This window comes from Sus scrofa, chromosome 8 (genome assembly GCF_054392235.1).
Source record: "Sus scrofa isolate SSC_HxYL_T2T_F1_AM1 chromosome 8, Sscrofa_HxYL_maternal_Yorkshire_Landrace_v2.0, whole genome shotgun sequence".
Classification (NCBI taxonomy): domain Eukaryota; kingdom Metazoa; phylum Chordata; class Mammalia; order Artiodactyla; family Suidae; genus Sus; species Sus scrofa.
In genome coordinates this window covers 132,145,670-132,169,000 of record NC_139390.1, presented here as the reverse complement: position 1 = coordinate 132,169,000, position 23,331 = coordinate 132,145,670, and the positions used below count along the sequence as shown (strand labels likewise).

Sequence of the window (23,331 nt, the reverse complement as noted above, 5' to 3'; positions counted from 1 at the left end):
ATTTAGCACATGCACCCACAACCTCATGATAAAAGGCACCACTTCCCCCATACAGCACCTGTTGTCATAGCTGCTTTAATTACTTTTCATTGTACTCAGCAGCCTGAAATATTTATCACGGAGCCTATAATTTCCCAAATCCGAAACTGACATCTACCAAGTGACTACAGCAACTGAAATTTTACTCACTCCTCCTGCTTCTGAGTTTAACTTGAAACCTGAAAAGCTCTAAATGAAACCCCTTCCAGGGAAGCTCGTTCAGCTGGGGAACCCAGTGCAGTACAAGATTACAAGATGTCCACGCAACTTTCACAAGGCAGCGTATCACATCCCATTTTGATTGAAATAAAGACAGAAATCATTTCATTATTAAATAGTAAAGCATTCATGCACTAAAATAACAGATAAAGCAAATTTAAAGATTTTTGCAAACAGGCACCAACTAAGAACATATTCACTCAACATTTCTAGGATATTTTTTCTCGCAGTCAGTTTAATATGAAATTAGATTTGATTTTAGTTACCTCTTTCTCCAGTGAATTATTGGTTTTAAATCCCATGCTTTGGCTATGGTGGGTTTTGTTTTGTTTTTGTCTTTTCAGGGCTGCACCCACAGCATATGCAAGTTCCCAGGCTAGGGGGTCAAACTGGAGCTGTAGCCCACCGATCTATGCCACAGGCACAGCAACACCAGATCCAAGCCATGTCTGCCAGCTACACCACAGCTCATGGCAACGCTGGGTTGTTAACCCACTGAGTGAGGCCAGGGATCAAACCCACATCCTCATGGATCCTAGTCGGGTTCGTTAGCATGGAGCCACAACAGAACTCCTGGCTATGTTCTTTTGACAGTGAAATATATTGCAATCTAGAATAAAGTTTTGCTGTTTCTTTTTATCTTATTTAATAAAAATATATTTAAATTTACATATTACCATGGTGTGCCACTGTAATGCAACATAAACATTAACTCATTTAATTCTAATAACAATCCTATCAGGTAGCACGTACTATTTTCTCTATTTCACAACTGAAGAAACTAAGGTACAGAGAAATTGAGTAATTTGCCCACCATCACTAAGGCCCGTTACTGTCAGATCAGGGATTCAAATTCAGATAGTTTCGCTCCAGAATCTGTTTTCTTAGCTTCTAAACACAACTGCCTTCTCAGAGCCATTTCGATTTCCTAGGAAGGTACTAATGAATAGAAAAATAATTTCACATAAACCTCATTAATTCAGTTTGTGAGTAAGAGGCCCACTTCCCTACGACTGGATTAGCATAATCTAGAGTTAAAAATATACTTTGCATAGCAACTGGTAAACACTTATATCCGACACAAATATAACCATCACAAAACTTTCAGATTGAGTTCCCTCACTACATATATATGTACATTGTATTTTATTTTCTAAAATGCTGCTTGTGACCAAGATATCTGCTTTCACAATGTGCTATCATGGTTGTTCTCATACTTAGTTATCCATAAAATTGTCTGGGGAGATTTTTAATCTAAGGACCGTGAGTGCCTTATTCCAATCAATTAAATTAGAATCTCTGCAGAATAGCTTTTTAAAAGCTATCCAGGTGATACCGAGAAGTGGTCATGTCGAGAATCTCTGCACTATTGAATCTAATATATTTAATATATATTTAATGTTGGAGTAGATGAAACTGACAAGATGCATTGTTATTATCTCCAATTGAATACAGGACTTCTGTACGGCAGGACTTTTGGAGTATTTTACATTAGCATTAGTTTGTATGCTATAAAGACTTATTAACTTCTTGCGCAGGTGTTAAAATATTTTATTTTCACAAGTAGCTTAATACTCATTCTTTAATCTTATTTATACTGTTATCACCTAACATAATCTTTCTTCACTGACCCCTTAAAGTAATTTAAACCCAAGACATATCTGAATGACAAGCTGGTGGACCTTGAATCGACAGAGCCTTATTTAAAATGGGCAGTTAGGCATTCCCCTTGTGGCTCAGTGGGTTAAGAACTCGACTAGTATCCATGAGGATGCATTTTCAATCCCTGGCCTTGCTCAGAGGGTTAAGGATCTGGCGTTACTGTGAGCTGCAGCGTAGGTCAAAGATGTGGCTCAGATTTGGTGTTGCTGCAGCTGTGGCATAGGCTGGCAGCTGCAGCTCTGTCTAGAACCCCAGCCTGGAAATTTCCATAAGCCACAGGTATGCCCCTAAAAAAAGAAAAATAAATAGAAAATTAATTAATTAATTAATAGGCAGTTAAATTGTGGAAAGAAAACAAATAATCTTGGCTCTCTGACCCAGATTGGGTTAAGATGAATAATTTTCTAGTTTGACACAAAACATGTTGCCTGGTTAATGCTGTATCTGTATTTTCCATTTTTTATTCCCATCCTTTCTCCCCAAAATCCTGTGATTATCTGCAAGTGAAAAATTAATATTACAAACTAATTTAAAGGTTAGATTTTGAATAATAAACAGCCTTACTGAAAAAGGTGCTGCGGGCTTTCCAGTGGCGGAGGCTGGAGGAGACTCACAGAAATGGCACCTCACAAGAAGAAAGAAAAGAGGGAAGAACAGGTCATCAGCCTTGGTCCTCAGGTGGCTGAAGTGGAAAATGCATTTGGTGTGTCACATATTTTCATCCTCCAGTGACACTTTTGTCCATGTCACTGACCTCTCTGGCAAGGAAACCATCTGTTGTGTGGCTGGTGGGATGAAGGTGAAGGCTGATGGAGATGAGTCATCTCCATATGCTGCCATGCTGGCCACCCAGGATGTAGCTCAGAGGCACAAGGAGCAGGACCTCACTGCCCTCCACATCAAACTCAGGGCGACAGGAGGACACAGGACCAAGACCCCTGGACTAGGGGCCCAGTGATCCCTCAGAGCCCTCACTCACTCAGGAATGAAGACTGGGCTACTGAGGATGTCACCCCATCCCCTCTGACAGCACCTGCAGGAAGGGGGGTCGCCATGGTTGCCATCTGTGAATAGGACTCCTCAAATTATTTTCTGTTAATGAACTGACTTCATGTTAAAGAAAAAAAAGAGAGAGAGAAAAGAAGACAGAAAGACAGACAAAGGAAAGAAGGACGGATGGAAGGAAGGCAGGCATGCTGTGGCCGCTAAATTTTATGGGCATGTAACAAACAAGTTTTTTGGGTTTTTTTGTTTTTTGTCTTTTTAGGGCCACACCCACAGAATATGAAGGTTCCCAGGATAGGGGTCTAATTGGAGCTGTAGCCACTGGCCTACACCACAGCCACAGCAACGACAGATCCGAGCCACATCTGCGACCTGCAATCTACACCACAGCTCATGGCAACACTGGATCCTTAACCCACTGAGCAAGGCCAGGGATCGAACCCACAACCTCATGGTTCCTAGTCAGATTCGTTTCTGCTGCGCCACAATGGGAACTCCCACAAACCAGATCTTAAAAGGCAAGACCAGGGTCTAATGCTGCAGTGTGGCTAAGGTGGAGGTCACCTCACCTAGAATGCTGAGATGGAAGGAAGCCACACATCATGTGAAGACTGATCAAATGGAACTGAGCAAAGCAAAATTTGAGTCAGACATTTGCCTTAATAGATACAGGTCCCAGATGTGTTAACATGATTTTTTTTTTTTTTTATGTCCTATCATTCTTTATTTTTTCTTTTTCTTTTCCTTTTTTTTTTTTTTTTTTTTTTTTTTTACTTCTGTGGTTTTATGGTTTTCAATGTAAAATGGCCATCCTTAAATTTTTCCAGTCAGCGTTCTTCTGTGTTCGCCGCAGTGAATGACTATTCCAAATCTACAATTTTCATCAGCTTTAAGGTGGCCATGTAGTTTCATCTCCCCAGAGAAAGCAATGGCAAAATCACTGGGCTCCATTTTCAGTCTCCTCCATCTCAAAACTTCTCGCTTCCTCACCTCCCTGGGGCCTCTCCATTCCTTCCACCGCAGGCTTGCTGCCCTTTCCCCTCAAGTCACCTCTAACTCCTCACTTGCCAAGTTCAACATCCTGTTTTCAGTGAAACCTCTCTTTTGCATGGGGTCTTATATCTTGTTAATTGACAACTCTTCTAATTTCTCATTTTTATCCATTCTCTTAATCTGAGCTAAAAAATTTCCTTCACACAATCTACAAAGAATGGGTTTGCTTAGAAAATTAGCAGAGCAGTAAAATTACCACATCTGAGGATATTTAAAAGCTACTTAATTACCACAAACTACTTTAATGACTTTAACACAGAACTTAAAATTAAGATGTGTGCTGCCAATTATGCCTCAGAACACCAAAACAATTTTCTGGAAGGTTCTTTCTTTAGAAGGATTTTATTAGCATCATTACACATTACTAAGTCCTTGAAAGTTAGAGCCCTACTTTCCTTCTCAGTATTTCTCTAAATTATTATGCCTGGCAATTAGTCCATGTCAGGGATGTTTACCTGCATTTACAAATGACAAGCTTTTAAATAGAACCATTTGGCTTTTAAAGAATTACTCCAGGAGGAATCAGGTTTTTTTTTTTGTTTGTTTGTTTGTTTGTTTTATTGTTCCTTCTCTAGCATACATGGTGAAAAATAGTGACATCCTTCAGAGGAGCCATCTTACTTGTATCCCCACATGTGTGTGAAATTTTTTGTGTCACACTGCCCTGAACAGGAGGGCTACGACCAACTTTCTTCCTGACTGACAAGTCTAAACCACTTCTCCAAACTTGAATATACTTGGAGAAGGAAAAAAAAGGCGGCCCAGGCTCTTTTGTCTTTTATGTTTGCCAGGTTTGTGAGGATAGGGTGAGGTTCTCTAAAGTCAATAGAGTCTAAATTAAGGCAGCAAGAAAGTACATGTTGTGCTTCCTTCCATTGTGAGTTTACACTCACACAATTCTATTCTCTAATCCTAGAGTAGCTCTAAGCAAAACCATAGACATATGGGACCTCTAGGTGTTACCTAACATCTGGAACAGCTGGGAACCCTCGGCAAGACACCCAGAGATTCTGGCTTTCTTCCCACCAGCCCCGAGAGTCACATGTGGATGTGGTCACCCCATCACAGCCCTTGGGATCACTGCCTCTGTTCATGCATGTGTTTGCGGATTTTCCTTTGCTAGAAGCAGACTTCTGCATTTACCACACTTTGGATGGCAGAGTTTTATGAAGATGTCAAACCTGGGAGACATCTGGTACTCGATGCTCATGCTGAAAACCAAAACTAAGAATGTACAGGAGTGTAGAACAAACATAAAAATGATGTTGCCTTTACTGTTCTTACAGGTAATGTAATATATACAGAAGAGTGACAGATTTCTCTAGAGGCATTTTGATATCAGAATAGTATAACTGCAAATTGACAATTAGGTTTATTTTATCCCCCCCCCATTTTGTAGTGGTTTTAGTTGTCTTTCTTTGGCTTGTTTTGGTTTGGATTTTAACCTCAAATTAAGCTACATTAAAGGAAAAAATTTGAAATATCATAACCTAAATTAGTATTCCTCAATACTTACTGACATTTTGGACTGAACTGCTGAAAGTCTCCAGCGGGTGGGCAGGGGAAGGGCAAAATTGCACCAGTTGAGGAGTTCCCTTGCAGTGCAGTGGGTTAAAGATGTGACATTGTCACTGCAGTGGCTTGGGCTGCTGCTTTGGTGCAGGTTTGATCCCTGGCCTGGGAACTTCCCCATGCTGTGGCTGTGGCTGTGGCTAAAAAACAAAAATAAACAAACAAACAAAAAAGTGTACCCGCTGAGAACAACTGACCTAAGGCATACAGAAGTCAATAGTAATGAAGAATAATCACATTCCCCCATGTTTCTTCAAAATCAAAGTTGCTTTCAAAAATTATTTAGGAAAGGAGTTCCTGTTGTAGCGCAGTGGTTAACAAATCCGACGAGGAACCATGAGGTTGCAGGTTCGGTCCCTGCCTTTGCTCAGTGGGTTAACGATCCGGCGTTGCCGTGAGCTGTGGTGTAGGTTGCAGACGCGGCTCGGATCCCGCGTTGCTGTGGCTCTGGCGTAGGCCGGTGGCTATAGCTCCGATTCGACCCCTAGCCTGGGAACCTCCATATGCCGCGGGAGCGGCCCAAGAAATAGCAAAAGGACAAAAAAAAAAAAAAAAAAAAAAAAGAATTTAGTAATTCAGTATGTGCAGTACACATGTTATTTTATTTTGCATGTGCTACATCATCATTACAAATGAAAGCGAACTTTTCTCTGTCAGTGTTGCCTCCTTGAGTAACATCCCCCACAAAGACAGGAGGTACTTATGATTCACTTTGTACAGGTCCCAACAAAGTGGTCTGAGATGGGGCACATATGAGTGCCACTGTGGATAATGACGGTTATAATTCTAGCAAATTCAGGTTAGAAGTGTCTACATGATTAAAACTGCCAACATTATGCACATTATTGGATCTACCATGTTATATTTTACCATGTTATATTTTAAAGTTCAAAATCAGTTGTGAACAGTCTGAGACTAGGTAAGGATCAGCTAAGATGCACCATGGCTTAATTTTCATGTCATTGTTATTTTGAGTTTCTATAAAGGTGTGAGTTTAACTCAGAGCTTTGGCCTCAGTGAAGCACTGCATTACTCGTAATACTAGCTAATTTAACGAGCAATGCCCCAAATACACAAGGACAAAAACACAAAGTTTATTTATTACTCAAATAAAATCCAAAATAATTTCCTAAGTGGTAAGTGATCTCCTTCATGTGTTTCAGTTCCTTCCATCATGTGGCTTTGCCATATTTAACATATGCCTTCTAATGTCACTATGTTGTTTTATATCAAGCAAGCAGAAGAGGAAATTCCCGCAGGTCAGTTTTTATGGGCCAGCTGCATAAAATGAAGGAATGGCGGTTGCAGACTCAGATAAGGTGCCAGCTGAAGGGACATATGTTGTAGGATTTGGACTCTGCCCTCCAGGATGCACGTATGCCTTGAACCAATGGCTGATAACTGATGCTATGTCCCCAAGAGCTGGAATATACAAATCTGGAAAACCCAGATGTAGAATTAGGATTTACCATGGTTTCTCATGACATTTCCCTACGCAATGGCCACTGCAAGTGGGCAACAGCAGAATGCTCATTTCAGATGACCAGGAGGCAGAGACTGGAGTAACCAACTGTAGTGGCCATGAAGAACTCAGAGGAGGCCTTGTGCGTTCTCTTCATCCTTCCATGACCAGATAGATATAAGTGGACAAGAGCAGAAACCTTGGTCCTCGAGAAAAGGTAACCAAGGGCTCAAAGCACTGAAGCTGGAAGTCACTCCACTGAAAATAATCCGGGCTGCTATGGTGCCTTCTGATAAGGGGGAAATATAAAATAGGCGGTAGAGGAAGAAGATTTGGGGCAATAATTACAACTCTGGGCCAAACTGCAAGAGATGAACTATAGCTTGGTTTATTAACATTCTGGGAAATTGCATCTGGCCACGAGCTTGAAGAATTAGACGTGCATGTTTTTCCTCTCAGGAAAGGGATGGATGTACTAGTTCTGTTTAATGACTACTCTAGATTCATTCATGTCTTGTTTTCCTGTCAGAATGGTGGTAGCAGCAGCTTGTGTGTCACTGAGCCCATTTGCAGCTGTTGCTACTGCCACTGCTTCATACTGAGGTGCAGGGCCTCCTAACAGAGAGAGACCACCCCAGCCTGCTCAGACCTGTGGAGCCTCTGGCTTCTCTGGATAGTGTTTGCAAAAATCAGGTGATGAAAGCAGAAGTACATGGCAGTTAATGTACTGCCTTGCCCAATGGGAGACAGGGGATAGGAAGGAGTTCTTGCTCTCCCAGAACAGTGTCCAGACCAGCACTAGTTTTGTACAGCCTCTCTGACAGTGTCCAGTGGGACAAGCAGTCATTGGGCTGTAAAGAAGCGGTGGAGTTTAGCTTCCTCTTCTATTTTCTCTTTCCCTTTTTGATTTGTCCTTTCCCACCTCTCATTCTTCTCCCTTTCTCATTTCTTCCTCTCCCATTCCTTCCCTATTTCCTCTCCCTTTCTCCACTTGCTAAACAATTCAATCCAAAATTGATTATTTGTGGCTGAGCAAGATATGCACCTACACTAGAAGGTGTGTGCATGTGGTGGGGGAGGGAGTAGATTGAGGAGAAGGAAGGTCTAGAGCCAAGCAAAGGGAGAGGCCACCCATGCGAGGGGTGGGGGGGTGGTGGCGGGGAGCAGCAGCAAAGTAAGATTGGCTCCATATGGGAAGATCGTTCAAATAAATATATTAAAGATGATGGGAGCCAGGTTTCTCACTGTGAGGTAGGGTAGTTACAAATATATAAAGGAAGAAAACTAGATTGAACTTTATGGTTCAATGAACCCTATGGTGTTAGATTGAAACTGGAACTACAGGGATGAAATCATGGCTTTGAAGCTATGTAGATACAGAAATAAATATAGGTGTGAGTGTGAGAGTGTGTGAGTGTGTGTGTGTGTGTGTGTGTGTGTGTGTGTGTGTGTGTCTTCTCTAGCTCTGGCAACTGAGCGTGTCTAGGAGCTGAAATCCTCAAATATCAATGCAGACATATAGGGCACGCACACACTGCTTTTTAAAAATCATTCTTCACTTTAAGAAACCATCCCTTTTTGGAAGAATGGCTAATACCAAGGCTGGCACTGAGAAAATACGAGATGAACCTAGAACATCCTATTCTGCCAAAAAGTAAGGAGGTTCTTAAAAGTGATGTTGTTTCACAGAGACACAGAATCCAGCTCTAAGGCACACAGTGAAAGCCAAATCCGGCACAATTTTCACAATAAAATAAATAACAGTAATTAATTATATATAACCCTTTGAATAAAGCCAATTCATGAGTCCATAATGACATAATTCATCAATGAAATATTTTCAGTTTGACGAGAAACATTATCTCAAATTAACTCACAACAAAATATTTACTAATTCCAGAGTAAAAAGTGGGAAGTCTGACAGTCACCACCTCTTCAGGTGATCAGTTAACCTCACCAATAATGAAACAAATCAAAGTCATGCACTACTTGATAGGATGCAATGAGAAGAAAACAGAGTCACTTCTGTGATATTCCTACCTGAATCTAATCATGAGGAAACATCAGACACAGATTAAGGAAACTTATACAAAATAACTGGCTTTAATCTCAAAAATGTCATGGACATGAAAATCAAGAAAACCCTAGGGAACAGCTAAAAAGTGAAAGAGGATAAAAAGACGTGGCAACTAATGGCAACATGAGATGACAGACTGGATCCTTTTGCTATAAACTGGCATGACTGGCATAACTGAATGGAGCCTTGAGGTTGGGTGTCAGTAATGCATGTGGAATAAGTTTTCTTGGTTAAGACATTTATGTCATGGTTATGAAGGAGGCTGTTGGAAATACACACTAAAGCATCTAAGGGTAATGGGCATTATGTTGGCAATTTACTCTCAACTAATTCAAGGGAGAAAGTCCCTTATTCCAGGCTTGCAATTCTTCTCTTACTTTAAAATTAATTCTGAATTAAGATGAGGCAGAATAGTAGAAACAAGGAAGCAGCAGAACCTGGGGCTGGGCTGATAATACTCCTCTCTGCTTTTGCTTTCCCTTCCTCTCTGACGCACTCCCTTTTCCTTTCTCCTGCTTCCCTCTGGCTCTGTGGTCCAGGGAACCCTTTCTAAGTTACTGGACAATTCACAGAGTCTACACTGGCTACGAGACCTACGGAATGCGAACTCCTATAATAGGAAGTCTAGTTAGAAGCCTCTCTACTGCATATCTTTACCAAAGTAGAAATACACAGAAATAGTTTGTTTCTGGTGAACTGCCAGAAGTAATGTCTCCATAAAAAAAAAGGGGGGGGGGGGAATGTAGGAATCCTTATTACTTTCCTCATTTAACTCTCCTGCTTGGCCTGTGCATAAAACATGGCGGTTTGGGAGAATTACGATGGATTATTATTGATTGATCTAATAATAATTTGGAAAATGCATTTTCCATCCTCCAATAAGCAGAGATGACCAAAATAGTTTGCTTTCACCTGACAGAGACGCCAGTACATTTAAATTATCTCATTCTGGGCTTTATCAGCTCTCCGGATCTTTGTCAACAAGAGAACTTGATAATCCGATTGCCCTACTGGAGCATTAATGAACTACCATGTGATGATGCCACATTGACATGCTGGGTCAGAAGAAGCTTTCAGCCTCTGCTTCAGTCTCTAGGAAGCCAGCTGCCAGTCCAACTGCCATGCCATGAGCAAGCCCAAGATGGCCACACAGAATATCCTTGTGGATAAGGACATGACCGTGCATCCTGGTTATTCCATCTACCCCAGCCTATACGCCAAACATGGAAAAAAGAAGCTATCTTGCACACCCAATCAAGTCAACCTCTGGCTGCAACCACATGAGAAACTCCAAGCTAGAACTTTTCAGCTGAATCCAAGCAACCTGCAGCACTGTGGAGGCAAAAGTAAAAACTGTTTAAAACTGTAAGTTTTAGAGATTTTTTTTTTGTCTTTTTGTCTTTTTAGGGCTGCACCCATGGCGTATAGAGGTTCCCAGGCTAGCGGTCTAATTGGAGCTGGAGCTGCCAGCCTACACCAGAGCCACAGCAATGCCAGATCCAAGCCGCGTCTGTGACCTACACCACAACTCACGTCAATGCTGGATCCTCAACCCACTGAGCAAGGCCAGGGATCAAACTGGCAACCTCATGGTTCCTAGTTGGATTTGCTTCCACTGTGCCACGATGGGAACTCCAGTTTTAGAGGTTTTTATGCACTAAAATATAGCTGGAACACTTGGTAAAACACATACCAGAAGCTGACAGACAAACCTTATGAAAATTCAGGGAATAGCCTCCTCAGAATTTTCTTGGGATCCAGTTGCCTTCAGATTATTGGGATATTTCCTCCAAAGTGAAAGGAAAGTTACTGGATTTCTTCCCCGCTTAACAAGAAAAATTACTGGATTTCGAAGATAATGCATATAAACGGTGAGTGGGCCTCTGGCTCATTTACCAAGTAACACATAAGGCAGCTAGACTGACTGGAGCCAAAAGCAAAAGAAAAACAAAACAGACAGAAAAAGGGAGTTCCCATTGTGGCTCAGCAGGTTAAGAACCTGACTAGTATCCATGAGGATGTGGGTTCTATCCCTGTCCTCACTCAGTGGATTAAGGATGTGGCACTGCCACAAGCCGTGGTATAGGTCGCATACGTGGCTCAGGTCTGGCATTGCCAGGGCTGTGGCTTAGGCCTGCAGGGGCAGCTCTGATTTGACCCATGGCTCTGGAAAATTCCATATGCTGTGGCTACGGCCCTAAAAAGAAAAAAAACACACATATACAGAGAGAAAGAAAATTCTCTGGATCCAGGCTGTAACCCAAGGAGAATTATGCCAGAGAATCAATGGTGCTTGAAATGTCTGTGACAGATCAGGTTGTTGTATGGAAACTATGGCAAGACCTGATAAAGAATCTCAGTATAGGTCACCAGAGTATAGAGACAAAACTGTGCTTTCTTAGTCGAATTTTCTATTGAGAGATACATCTTATTTGAAGCCTTAGCAAAGACTTCTTGCTTAGCAATGAGATAACAAAGTAATCTTGTAATCAGATATACCCACTATAAATGTAGTGGTATCTAATCCCCAAAGCCATAAAGGTGAGTATGCAAAGTAATATTTCATCTTGAGTAATAGTTGTACATGAAAAAAGGGACTTGTACAAGTCCTGGAGAACCATCAGATTTCATAATCACATGGCTCACACTACCAGAGCTTCTATTCCTGGTGCACTGCTATTTCTCCTTTAATCCACATATGTGGTCTTATGATGACTTCACCATTACCAGCTGATTAAGGAAGACATAGGTTAAACTATGGTTATGAATGGTCTTCTATGATTTGACAATGCATACTATAAGCAGGGAGGCCCTGAAGTACATAGGGAGAGAATTCAGGGTTACATCTAGTTATCTACTCTACCTAGGAGGGCTGGCTAGAGTTATGCATTCATAATAGCTCGTGGACAGTTGTGGATGGTTTCATCAGAAGATCAGGGACTTGGAGAGGATAAGATTGGGAGTCTGAGGAAAAGGAGATCCAGGGAATAGTTAAGCGTAAGGACCTCTCAAAAGTCACACAGCATTTGGGGATGTGGCTTTCCCATACAAATTCTTACTAACCACCCCTGCTTCCTCCCACTGAAATGACCTGATCAAGACTCAAAGCCATAAAATTTAGGGCTTTGCATGCAATAATGGCTGGAAGACTACTTAAACACATGCAAACCAGAGTTTAGTAGACAAATCCCTGAAAATGTAGAGTTAACCATCTCAGGGAATCTCCTGAGAGCAGACTAAAATTACTAAAGTCAGAAATTAAAGAAGGGACATAACTTCCAGCCTTACATAAATAAAAAGATTATAAGGACATACTATGAAAAACTGTATGCCAATGATCTATATAACTTAGGTGAAGTAGACTAATTCTTAGAAAGACACAAACTATAAAAACTGACTCAGAAGTATGAAAGCTTAATATACGTATATTCAGAGACTGAATAAGTAATTTATAAACTTCCTATAAATAAAAGCCTGGACTCAGCTTCACTGATGAATTCTACCAGCATGTAAAGAATTAATACCCAACCTTTACAAGTTTTCCAAAATATAAAAGAGTAGGAAACACTTTCTAACTCATTCTATGATCCCAGTATTACACTGATGCCAAAACCAGACCAAGGCATCATAAGAAAACTACAGACCAATATCTGTTATGAATATAGAAGCAAAATTCTTTTTTTAAATTTTTCTAAGATTTTTATTTTTTCTATTTTAGTTGATTTACAATCTTCTGTCAATTTCTGCTGTACAAAGAACTGACTCAGTCTATATATATATATATTCTTTTTCTCACATTATCCTCCATCATGTTCCATCACAAGTGACTAGACATAGTGCCCTGTACTATACAGCAGGATCTCATTCCGGCAACACATAAGAAGCATTACACAATGACCAAGTGGATTTATCTTAGAAAGGTGAAGTTAGCTTAACATACAAAGTCAATGTAGTGTACTATAATACTAGAATAAAGGACAAGAACCACATGATCATCTTTATAGGTGGAGCAAATACATTTGACAAAATCAAAGGCCCATTCATGATGAAAACTTTTGGAAAACTAACAGAAAGGAAATTCCTCAACCTAATAAAGAGTATCAATGAAAAACCCATGGCTAAAATCACACTTACTGTGAAAGACTAAGATCTTTCCCCTAAGATCGGGAAAAAGACAAGGATGATTGCTCTCATCGCTTCTATTCAATATTTTACTGGAGGTTCTACCTAAGGCAACTAGGCAAGAAAAACAAATAAAAATCAACCAGATCTCTTACCATAATAAAAGCCATTTATGACAAACTCACAGCCAATGTAATACTCAATGGAGAGAAACCGAAAGCCTTCCCACTAAAATCTAGAACAAGACAAGGATACCTACTCTCACCACTTTTATTCAACATAGTATTGGAAGTCCTAGTCACAGCAATCATACATTTAAAAGGTATCCAAATTGGAAGAGAAGAGGTAAAGCTGTCACTGTATGCAGGTGGCATGATACAATATATAGAAAACCTTAAAGACTCCACACAAAAACTACTCAAACTGATCAACAAATTCAGCAAAGTAGCAGGATACAAGATTAGCATTCAGAAACCAGTTGCACTTCTGTATATTAACAATGAAATATTATAAACAGAATATAGAAAAAAACCTTTTAAAATAGTACCCCCCAAAATTAAATACCTAGGAATAAACCTGACCAAGGAGGTGAAAGACTCATACATTGAGAACTATAATTAATTATAACATTAATCAAGGAAATTAAAGAGGATTCAAAGAAAGGGAAAGCTATCCCATGCTCCTGGATTGGAATAACTAATATCATTAAAATGGCCATACCACCTAAAGCAATCTATGTATTTAATGTGACCACTATCCAATCACCCATGACATTTTTCATAGAACTGGAACAAACAATCCAAAAATTTATATGGAACCATAAAAGACTCAGAATTGCCAAAGCAATCCTGAGCAAGCAGGAGGCACAACTCTCCCAGATTTCAGGCCATATTACAAAGCCAAGGTAATCAAGACAGTGTGGTACTGGTACAAAAACAGACATATGGACCAATGGAACAGAAGAGTGATCCCAGAAATAAAACCAGACACCTATGGTCAATTAATCTTTGATAAAGGAGGAAAGAACATAAAATGGGAAAAAGCAAGTGGTGCTGGGAAACCTGGACAGCTGCATGTAAATCAATGAAACTTGAACATTCCCTTACATCATGCACAAGAATAAGCTCAAAATGGCTTAAAGACTTAAACTTAAGATATCATAAAACTCCTAGAGGAGAACATAGACAAAATACTTTCTAACATCAACCCTACAAATGTTTTCTTAGGTCAGTCTCCCAAGACAATAGAAATAAAAACAAAAATAAACCAGTGGGACCTAATTAAACTTACAAACATTGGCACAGCAAAGGAGACCATAAAAAAATTAAAAGACAACCTATAGAAGGGGAGAAAATAGTTGCAAATGATGCAACTGACAAGGGCTGAATCTGCAAAACATACAAACAACTCATATAGCTCGACAGCAAAAAAAAAAAAAAAAACCGAACAACCTAAATTGAAAAATGGGCAGAAGACCTAATTAACCATTTCTCCAAAGAATACATACAACAGGCACATGAAAATAATTTGTGTCAACATCACAACTTATTAGAGATATGCAAATCAAAACTTCAGTGAGGTACCACCTCACACCAATCAGAATTGTTATCATTAATAAGTCTACAAATAACAAATGCTGGAAAGGGTGTGGAGAAAAGGGAATCCTCCTGCACTGTTGCTGGGAATGTAAATTGGTACAACCACTATGGAAAACAGTATGGAGGTTCCTCAGAAAACTAAATATAGAACTACCATATGATCCAGCAATCCCACTCCTGGACATATATCCGGACAAAACTTTCATTCAAGAAGATACAGGCACCCGTATGTTCAATGCAGCACTATTCACAATAGTCAAGACATGGCAACAACCTAAATGTCCATCAACAGATGAGTGGATTAAGAAGATGTGGTACATACACACAATGGAAAAAGAAGACGTAAAATTATGTATGCCTGCAAATGACATCATCCTGTATACAGAAAATTCTAAGACAGCCGTTAGACATAAACAAAAATCTTACGAGTTTCAAAAGTTTGTAAATACAAAAACAACATGCAAAAAGCAACTATGTTTCTACATACTAGTAGTGAACAGTCAGAAAATGGAATTAAGAAAACGATCCCATGTACAAAGCATGAAAACGAATAAAATACTTAGGAATAAATTTAACAAAGGACTGCAAATTTTTTTTTTTCTTTTTAGGGCCACACCTGTAGCTTATGGAAGTTCCCAGGCTAAGGGGCAAACTGGAGCTGCCCTTGAGGGCCTAGGCCATAGCCACAGCAACAAGAGATCCAAGCCACATCTGTGACCTATGCCATGGCTTATGGCAACAGCAGATCCTTAACCCACTGAGCAAGGACAGGGCTTGAACTCACATCCTCACGGATACTAGTTGGGCTCATAACCTACTGAGCCACAACAACAGGAACTCCAGGAGTACAAAACTTATGCTCTGAAAACTATAAAGCATTCAGGAAAAAATTGAAGCTCTAAATAATTAGAAAAACATTCCATGTTTATGGGTGGGAAAACCTAACATTGTTAAGATGGCAATATTCCAAAACTTATCTACAGATTCAACACAATCCTCATCAAAATCCCAGTTAACTTTTTTACTGAAATTGACAAGCTAAATTTAAAATTCATATGAAATTGCAAGGGACACAGAGTAGCTAAACCAGTCATAAAAAAATAAAGTAGGGGAATTCACACTTCTTGATTTCAAAATTTACTATAAAGCAATAGTAATCAAAACAGTGTGGTAGTAACACAATGATAAATGTATAGATCAATGAAATAAAATCAAGCTTCCAGGAAAGAACCCACACATCTATTGTCAACTGGTTTCAACAAGGGTGCCAAGACCATCCAATGGGCAAAGAATAGTCTCATTTGGCCACCAAAAGGATTGAAGTACTGATACATGCTAGAACATAAATGAGCCTTGAAAATATTGTGCTAAGTGAAAGAAACCCGTCATAGAATAGCCAATGTATGTTTTGATAAATGTTATCTAATTTCCCCTCCATATTGTCTGTGGTAATTTACATACCCAACTACAGACTTATTCCCCTCTTTCCTCCAAAATCTGGGTATAACATTTTAATTTTTGTCAGTCTGGTAGACAAAAGATGGAATTCACATTTTTTCCACTCCATGTTTTTATTCCTTTGTGAGGTAGAATATATTTCCCTGTGTCTATTTTTTTAAGTTGTTTAAAAAGAGCTATTCATGTTGGTCATCCACTTTGCTATTAAAATTATTTGGCCAAATATTTTTAGCTACAAGTAATAAAAACCTTCCTGAGCCCAAAGGTTAAACATGGAAAAGAGCTTATAGGAAGGATTCCAATTGGCTTACGAGTCCTAAAGGCAATTGTCTCAGTCTGTATCTGCCACAGACGCTGGGGAGAAAAAAGGGAGGCCATTTGTCTGGTATCACGTATGTTTTCTACTTTTACTCAAAGATCATTCACAATAGTTCTGCAATCTGGGAAGAAACCTGCCCATGCCAGCACAGTTAGGTGCACTCAGAGCATAACGTTTCTTTATGACAGCCCTTTACCTAACACAGCCTTATTTCTCCTATTCCCACTCTCTCTCTTAATGAGAGAGATACAAAATAGAAACTAATAATAATTATAAAACTGTAAAACTGCAATTTTAAAGATCATATAGGCATTTACAAATCTAAAACAGGAGGTAAAGAGAATTATAAAATTAGAGCTGGGTGGAATTTAAAGATCAGGTAGCCCATTCCCCAGATTTCCATGATGAGGAGACTTAGGCTTAAAGAGGCTTAATAATTGGCTCAAGACTTAATTTCAACAAGGTGAGCAGATCTGGGTCCTCAGTTCCTCTGCTTCCTAAGTCCTGTGCCCTTTTCCAAATGTCCTAGGACTTCTGATTACATGTATATCAATCTGTTCAGATTTCTTATTTAACAGGTTGTATTCAATAAAACTGACACAACTATCTGAATATATATAACTCTTCATTACATAGAATTATATGCTTAATCTCATTTTTCTATTTATATCAATGAGTATATACCTGTATAACCATGAAAATTAGAGCTTATTTACCAGCCTAAGACCAAAAAAAAAAAAATTATGCTGGAAGACTGAGAGTTTTTATGTTTCTTAATCTAATTTCAAAATTACAATCATTCAAGGATTTTCGTAGCTGGAATAAAAATTCACCATACAATTATTTAATTGAAATAATGCAATAGAATTCCCTGAGTGAATTATCACGCATAAATCAATTGTCTCAATGATTCAGTTTTACTTCATCCCACAGTTTTTTGCTTGTACTTGTTACTAGTTCGGCTAGCCATATGGAGCGCCTAAAACGTTGCTGCAGGGTATGACACGGAGAGCATCTGTACTTTGCTGGTATAAAACACACCTAGCGATTTGAGTTCTTAAATTTCAGCAGTTAAATCTCACATCAAAAAAGATGATTTCCTTCTGAAAAAAATTTTCATACTCTAACAATATTTAGTTTCGTGACGGGGGTAGTTAAATAGAACATCAAGTTAACTTCGCGGTTGTAATGAATGTATCTTCAGTTTGGCGAAACCACTCTCACCAGGGTCAGATTACACCATTTTGATTAAAGAAATGTATCACTATTTCGCAATATATTTATTAAAATAAAAGCACACATTCTAATGGATTTAGATTTAAATTGACTATTTGGATGGAAAGATTAGCATTTTAGATTTCCATGGGCCATCTTTCTTCCAGGAAGCTTTGTAGTTGCCCCAGAAATATCATCAAAATTGTCCCATGTGTCAAAATTTAACAGAGGTCTATACTAATCATTCTTACTGTTGAGTATAAAATTAGTTTTGCACAGTGTATTCCAGCAGGAAACTAACTACTAAGGTTTATGAAGACCTTTATTAAATAATTTTGTATTACTTCTATTTTCTATCACCTAAATAAAAAGTTGTGTTTTCATAAAATACCACTTATAACTTAGGAAGTTTTACTGTAGCTTCTTTACACCTTGAGTGTTGGATGCATGTTTGAGCCTCTTAAATATAAACTTAGGATACTTGTAAGCATTTAAAAAAACTGCCACTAGGAAATGAGGCTTCTCCTAGACTTGTTCACAAAAAATAGTAAGGTTTTTTGGCTTCTTTGAGAATGCCGATTTTCCAGCTATCCAAAATGGGACTTGTTCCCAATAAGTTCCAAGGCCTTTACCTGATGGTGTTGGGATACCTAACACTGGTTTAGTTAGTTGACCATGGACTAGGTCAAAAAGAAACAAGGGGTTGATAACCGTGGTAGTTCAGCCTAATGCTCTGAATTATGGAATTTCTCTGACCTGTTTCATGGCAGTAGTCCAATCCTTCATGTAATCTCTTTCAATCTGTATGTTTTAAACAGATGGATTACTAAGCTTCTGATCTTCTAACCAAAGACGTGTAGAGTCAAGACTATTCACTGTTATAGAGCACTTACATCTTTCTTGGGCTGGCTAAGTGATTTCATGCCCCAGCTTATGAGATCTATACCAAATCAGTGAAGCTATTCATATATCACACATGTACATAAGACATATATTCTGTCTTTCAAAGTACCACAGATTTAAAACATTAAGTAGATAATATTAGTTGTCTTTCTCTTCACTGAGTATCATGTGCAAGATTATAATTGAAAAGGATGTCATTACAACAGTCCCACAAATTCACATCACAGAAAAATATTTAAACACCTGTTTTAAAAGTGCAAAAACAGTACCCAGTCAGGTGTCTTTACCATTTCTATTATTTTGAAGACCACACATACGGAAAATGAAGCAGTAGGAAAAAAATAGACTTTGCGAAGAGATGAACTGAATTTTATACCTTCAAAATACATTTTTTCATGAACTGGAAAACAATATTTTTGCTTTTGACTATTTTAAATTTTTCCCCTAACTTTGCTTGTTCACCGCCATGCTTTTTTCATTGGAGATTTAAATTTAACCATAGTCTTTCTTTCATACAAACAGATATTTTAAGGCAAAGAATAAACAGTGTTATAATCAGAAGATGAAATAAGCACCATACACTCTCTTATATAATACCACATATGGTATTTTTACTCAAAAAATAAATTTTTAGAGATTTACTAGTTTGGAACCCTATTTCAAATGGTGCTTTACAAATACTAACCCACTTAATCCTTAGAAAAACTCTGTAAGGTAAATTCTGGTTTTATGCCCATTTTACAGATGGAGAAACTGAGGCATCATATGGTAAAGTAACTTTCTTAAGATACCAGCTATTAACAGCAGAGCCTGATACTATTCAGGCCATCCAACTTCTGAGTCTGTGCTCTGAACCCTCCTCTAGTGGTCTCTCAAGTTTCTCTGCCTTTCCTCTTCTGCTTTTCCCTATATCTGAGAACATCAAATTCATTTATGAACAAGTGAGAATTTCTTTGTCAGAGGATGAAAGAAAATGGAGGAGGGGGAAGGCCTGTGCCTTTCTTGCGACTGAAAGTCTGACAGAATGAGGCATGCATGCAAGGACTCACCTCATCATTGAATGCTAAAACTGAAATCCCATTTGGGATACTTTCAATCACAGCCTCATGCTAATTTTTACTAGAGGTAATAAATATGTGATATAACTTCACACCTAGAAGAAGTGAAGAAATCAGCATAGCCACGAAGATAAGTGTGGTTCATAGGATGGTGCTATTGTTGAGTATGGGACAAAGTGCTTGGGTTATATCACAGGAATGTGGGCAAGTTGCAGACTCTTTTGCCAGGATGCACGTTGCCCTAAACTGGAGACGAGAGATAAGCATAAAATAGATTAAATGCAGTAACCATAAAATTAAGATAACAATACCAATTTATATCTCAGAGATGTTGTCACAGTAGCTGATAAAATGACTATAAGCAAGGGAAAGGAGATCTAGTAAATTGAAAAACAGATGTCTCCTGATAATAATAAAATCTGTGAACATTATTAATGCCTTCCCATTTAATGAGGAGCTAAAGCAAAAAGTGTTTTAATATACAGCTGTCACCTTATTGGCTGTTTTTCCTCTATATGCATTTCAAATGATATGAAGAATATTAATAAATGGAGTAAGGTTACATTAACATGGCCATATATTCATGAACTATATGGCTATATTGCCGTATTGTGATTATAGCAAATGAAACTTTGAGCCTTAATCCAAAAGAAGGAATGCCTGGCAAAACTTATGACAGTCACTGGCCTAAATGACTCTTAGAGTCCTGAAAATGTTTGTGCATCTCCAAAATTATTTACTGCAGAGAAAGGCAAAGGAATGAAGATCCAAAGTTAACTAAGTGTCTCCTACCACCAACTACACTAGGTTTCAATTGATCAGCAACATGACAGTAGGGGAAGCGTCCTCTGCAACTGATTCCTGTGGAGGCTCTTCCTTCAGAAGGACAGGCCTCTCGGAGTTTTTTAGATAAAATCTAAGGCCAGTTGGGACAAGAGCATTTATTCTAACATTAATCCTTCATGGGGGAAGAACTACCTCTAAATTCCAAAATCTAGCACAGCTAATTTTGTAAAAAAATTTTTTTTAATAATGTACAAGTTTCATGCAATTAGCTATGTGAACTGAAGTTGATGGTAACAAAAGAAAACTCATTCCTTACATAGTTTGGGGTTTCCTTTTTGAGAATGACGTCTTTTTACCTTTTTCTTACCATTTATTCCTAGCTTAAACAAGGGAGAAAGGATTTTCTAATAATGTGAGAAAAAGAATGTATATATATGTATGATTGGGTCACTTTGCTGTACAGCAGAAATGGATAGAACACTGTAAATCAATACAATAGAAAAAATAAAAATCTTTAAAAAATTAAAAAATTAAAAATTAAAAAAAAGAGAGAGGATTTTCTATGGTGCATTTCATTTTTCTTCCAATCAAACTTCTGCTTTAAGTGTTCTTAACAAGATTTTAAAATCAGAAAATTAGGTAGTGGTCTTAACAAATTTAATTATTCAATTCAAGCGTTTATTAATCATTTATTATGTATAAGATACACAGATGCTATGAGAGATAAAGAGAAGATAGAACACTTTGTGAGATTTCAAATTTAATGAGAAATAAAATTAATGTAAAATCAAATAAATAATATCATATGTGTATATTAAAATATTACTGAACCAGACTAAGAGATTTCAACTGCTTGTGATTCTTATGTGCATTGAAGTTTAAGAATCACTTTTCTAAGAATTGAGCTATCATGATACTTTCACACTATATCAGATCATTGAGATGGTTTTCTGATACTTAAAACACTTTCCCAAAATGAGTCAGGAATTTATTATCAAGAACAAGGTTAATTTTTCCCCAGCAGTAAAAATTTCCCCAATATAGAATTTCTAACAGGCTTGATGGGAACACGGCCAGAGTAGAATTCAATATCATCCATGGATAATCTTTATGCCAGCAGACTCTTACTCAATGTCAGATAAATGGTTCAACAAGAATTTAGTGAAGAAAGATGACTGTATGAATGTGAGATGGGGCAAGGCATCATGACAGATATGTACCGAAAGACTGACGTGGCAGAAAGAAAAAGACAGGCCACTGTAGGTGGAAAGAGTATGGACAAAGCCTTAAAGATGGAACCGCCCAAGTGGAAGGTGGAAGTATGCCACAGGGCAGGAGATAGGGCAGACAGGGATTAAGAATTCTACATCTGAGGAAAAGCATGACATTTATAACACATCCATACACATACACACATGCACGTATGGATGTGTAATGTCTTCACTTATTTGTATCTACAATAAGAAACCAGACTAATCCACAAATTTGCCAATATATTAGGAATAAGTAGGGTACCTGTTAAAATGATAGATTTCTAGACCCTGTCTCATAAGTGATAACTGCTGGGAATAGGAAGGGCTTGGAGTCTTCAGTTTTATGAATTCTTTTTTGATTCTCTTGCTCTGGCATGTTTGGAAATTGTTGGAACCTAATGAACTCTTCTAGCTTTAGCATTTTAAGATTCTATGTTTAGGGAACCAAAAGAGAAATTCTGGAACTGAGCATTTGCCATAATTTTGGTGAGATTAAAAAAAAAGCTAAGGAGGTTATACACATTCTGGATACTAAAGAAGGCCCAATTCTATTACAAATTGTTTCACTGTTAACATACATTTTTAATATAAATATATAAATTCAAGCTGACTACTTTTTAAAATATGGAAAGGACATAGTATAAAATTGTTTATTTCAGATTTTATTGGAGTGAATTATTTGTCCAACTGGCATGTGTGTGTGTGTGTGTGTGTGTGTATATACATGATATACAATAGCAATGATATTGATATGTGTATATATCAATGATATGTTATCCGCCAACCAAATTTTTTAAATGATATGTCAGTACATTGGGTTGTAAGTTTTTAAAGCTATTCAGTGTGTATCTTCTATATAATACTATAGAAGATACAGTATTATACACAATACTTATATATATATATATATATACACACACACACACACACATAACACTGTGTGTATATATATGTTTCCTAAAGATTTTTTAAGAGAACAAATGGATAATAACTACATGGAGTGCTCCACAAACCCTTTTCTAAAGCTAGACATGATTTTGTCAGTAAAATGTGATTTAATTGAGTGCTGTCTTCAAATGGCATTCTCCACTGGATGTCATGGAGATATGCAAATGAAGATAAAGACATTGTCCTCATTCTCAGAGAATTTACAATATAATAGGGGAACAAAATGCAGATGAAAAGTATAACAACACATGCAAAGATGACATGAAAACAGGTACAAATTAATGTAATACAAAACATCAGTGCTAAGAGAAATGGAATAATGGAATGATCAGTGTGGAGTAGAACTATTCAAGTGATCTTAATGAAGAAAATTTATTTTAAATAGATGCTTGATAGAGGCGCAAATGTGGATCAAGAGACAAACAATGGAAAGGATATTTATTCAGATAGCCTGGCAAGACCTCTAAAGAACAAAGGGTTAGAAGAAAGAGCTAGTAACTTAATCATTGCTAAAAGATAGAAAGCCCAAATAATAAAAATGTGATATATCACTCTCTCTGATACTGTTTAGAGTGAAACCTT

General features: G+C 38.0%; 2 protein-coding genes across 4 annotated transcripts in view; one reads left to right on the top strand and one right to left on the bottom strand.

The window, feature by feature from the left end:
* LOC146401057 (uncharacterized) overlaps positions 1-23,331 on the bottom strand; it is a 499,586-nt gene that overhangs the window by 279,032 nt on the left and 197,223 nt on the right. Inside the window, exon 8 of one of the 3 annotated variants that reach the window (XM_084973440.1) lies at positions 2,485-2,545. The exons of the other annotated variants lie outside the window; for them this stretch is intronic. The gene's annotated coding sequence lies outside the window, so the exon portion shown is untranslated. The remainder of the gene's footprint in view (positions 1-2,484; positions 2,546-23,331) is intronic. 3 annotated transcript variants of the gene reach the window in all.
* Positions 2,530-2,990, top strand: LOC100515676 (small ribosomal subunit protein uS11). Its single transcript, XM_013989397.3, is given in 3 exon segments — positions 2,530-2,624; positions 2,626-2,925; positions 2,927-2,990. Coding segments are annotated over 3 exon segments (450 nt in total). The 5' UTR covers positions 2,530-2,538.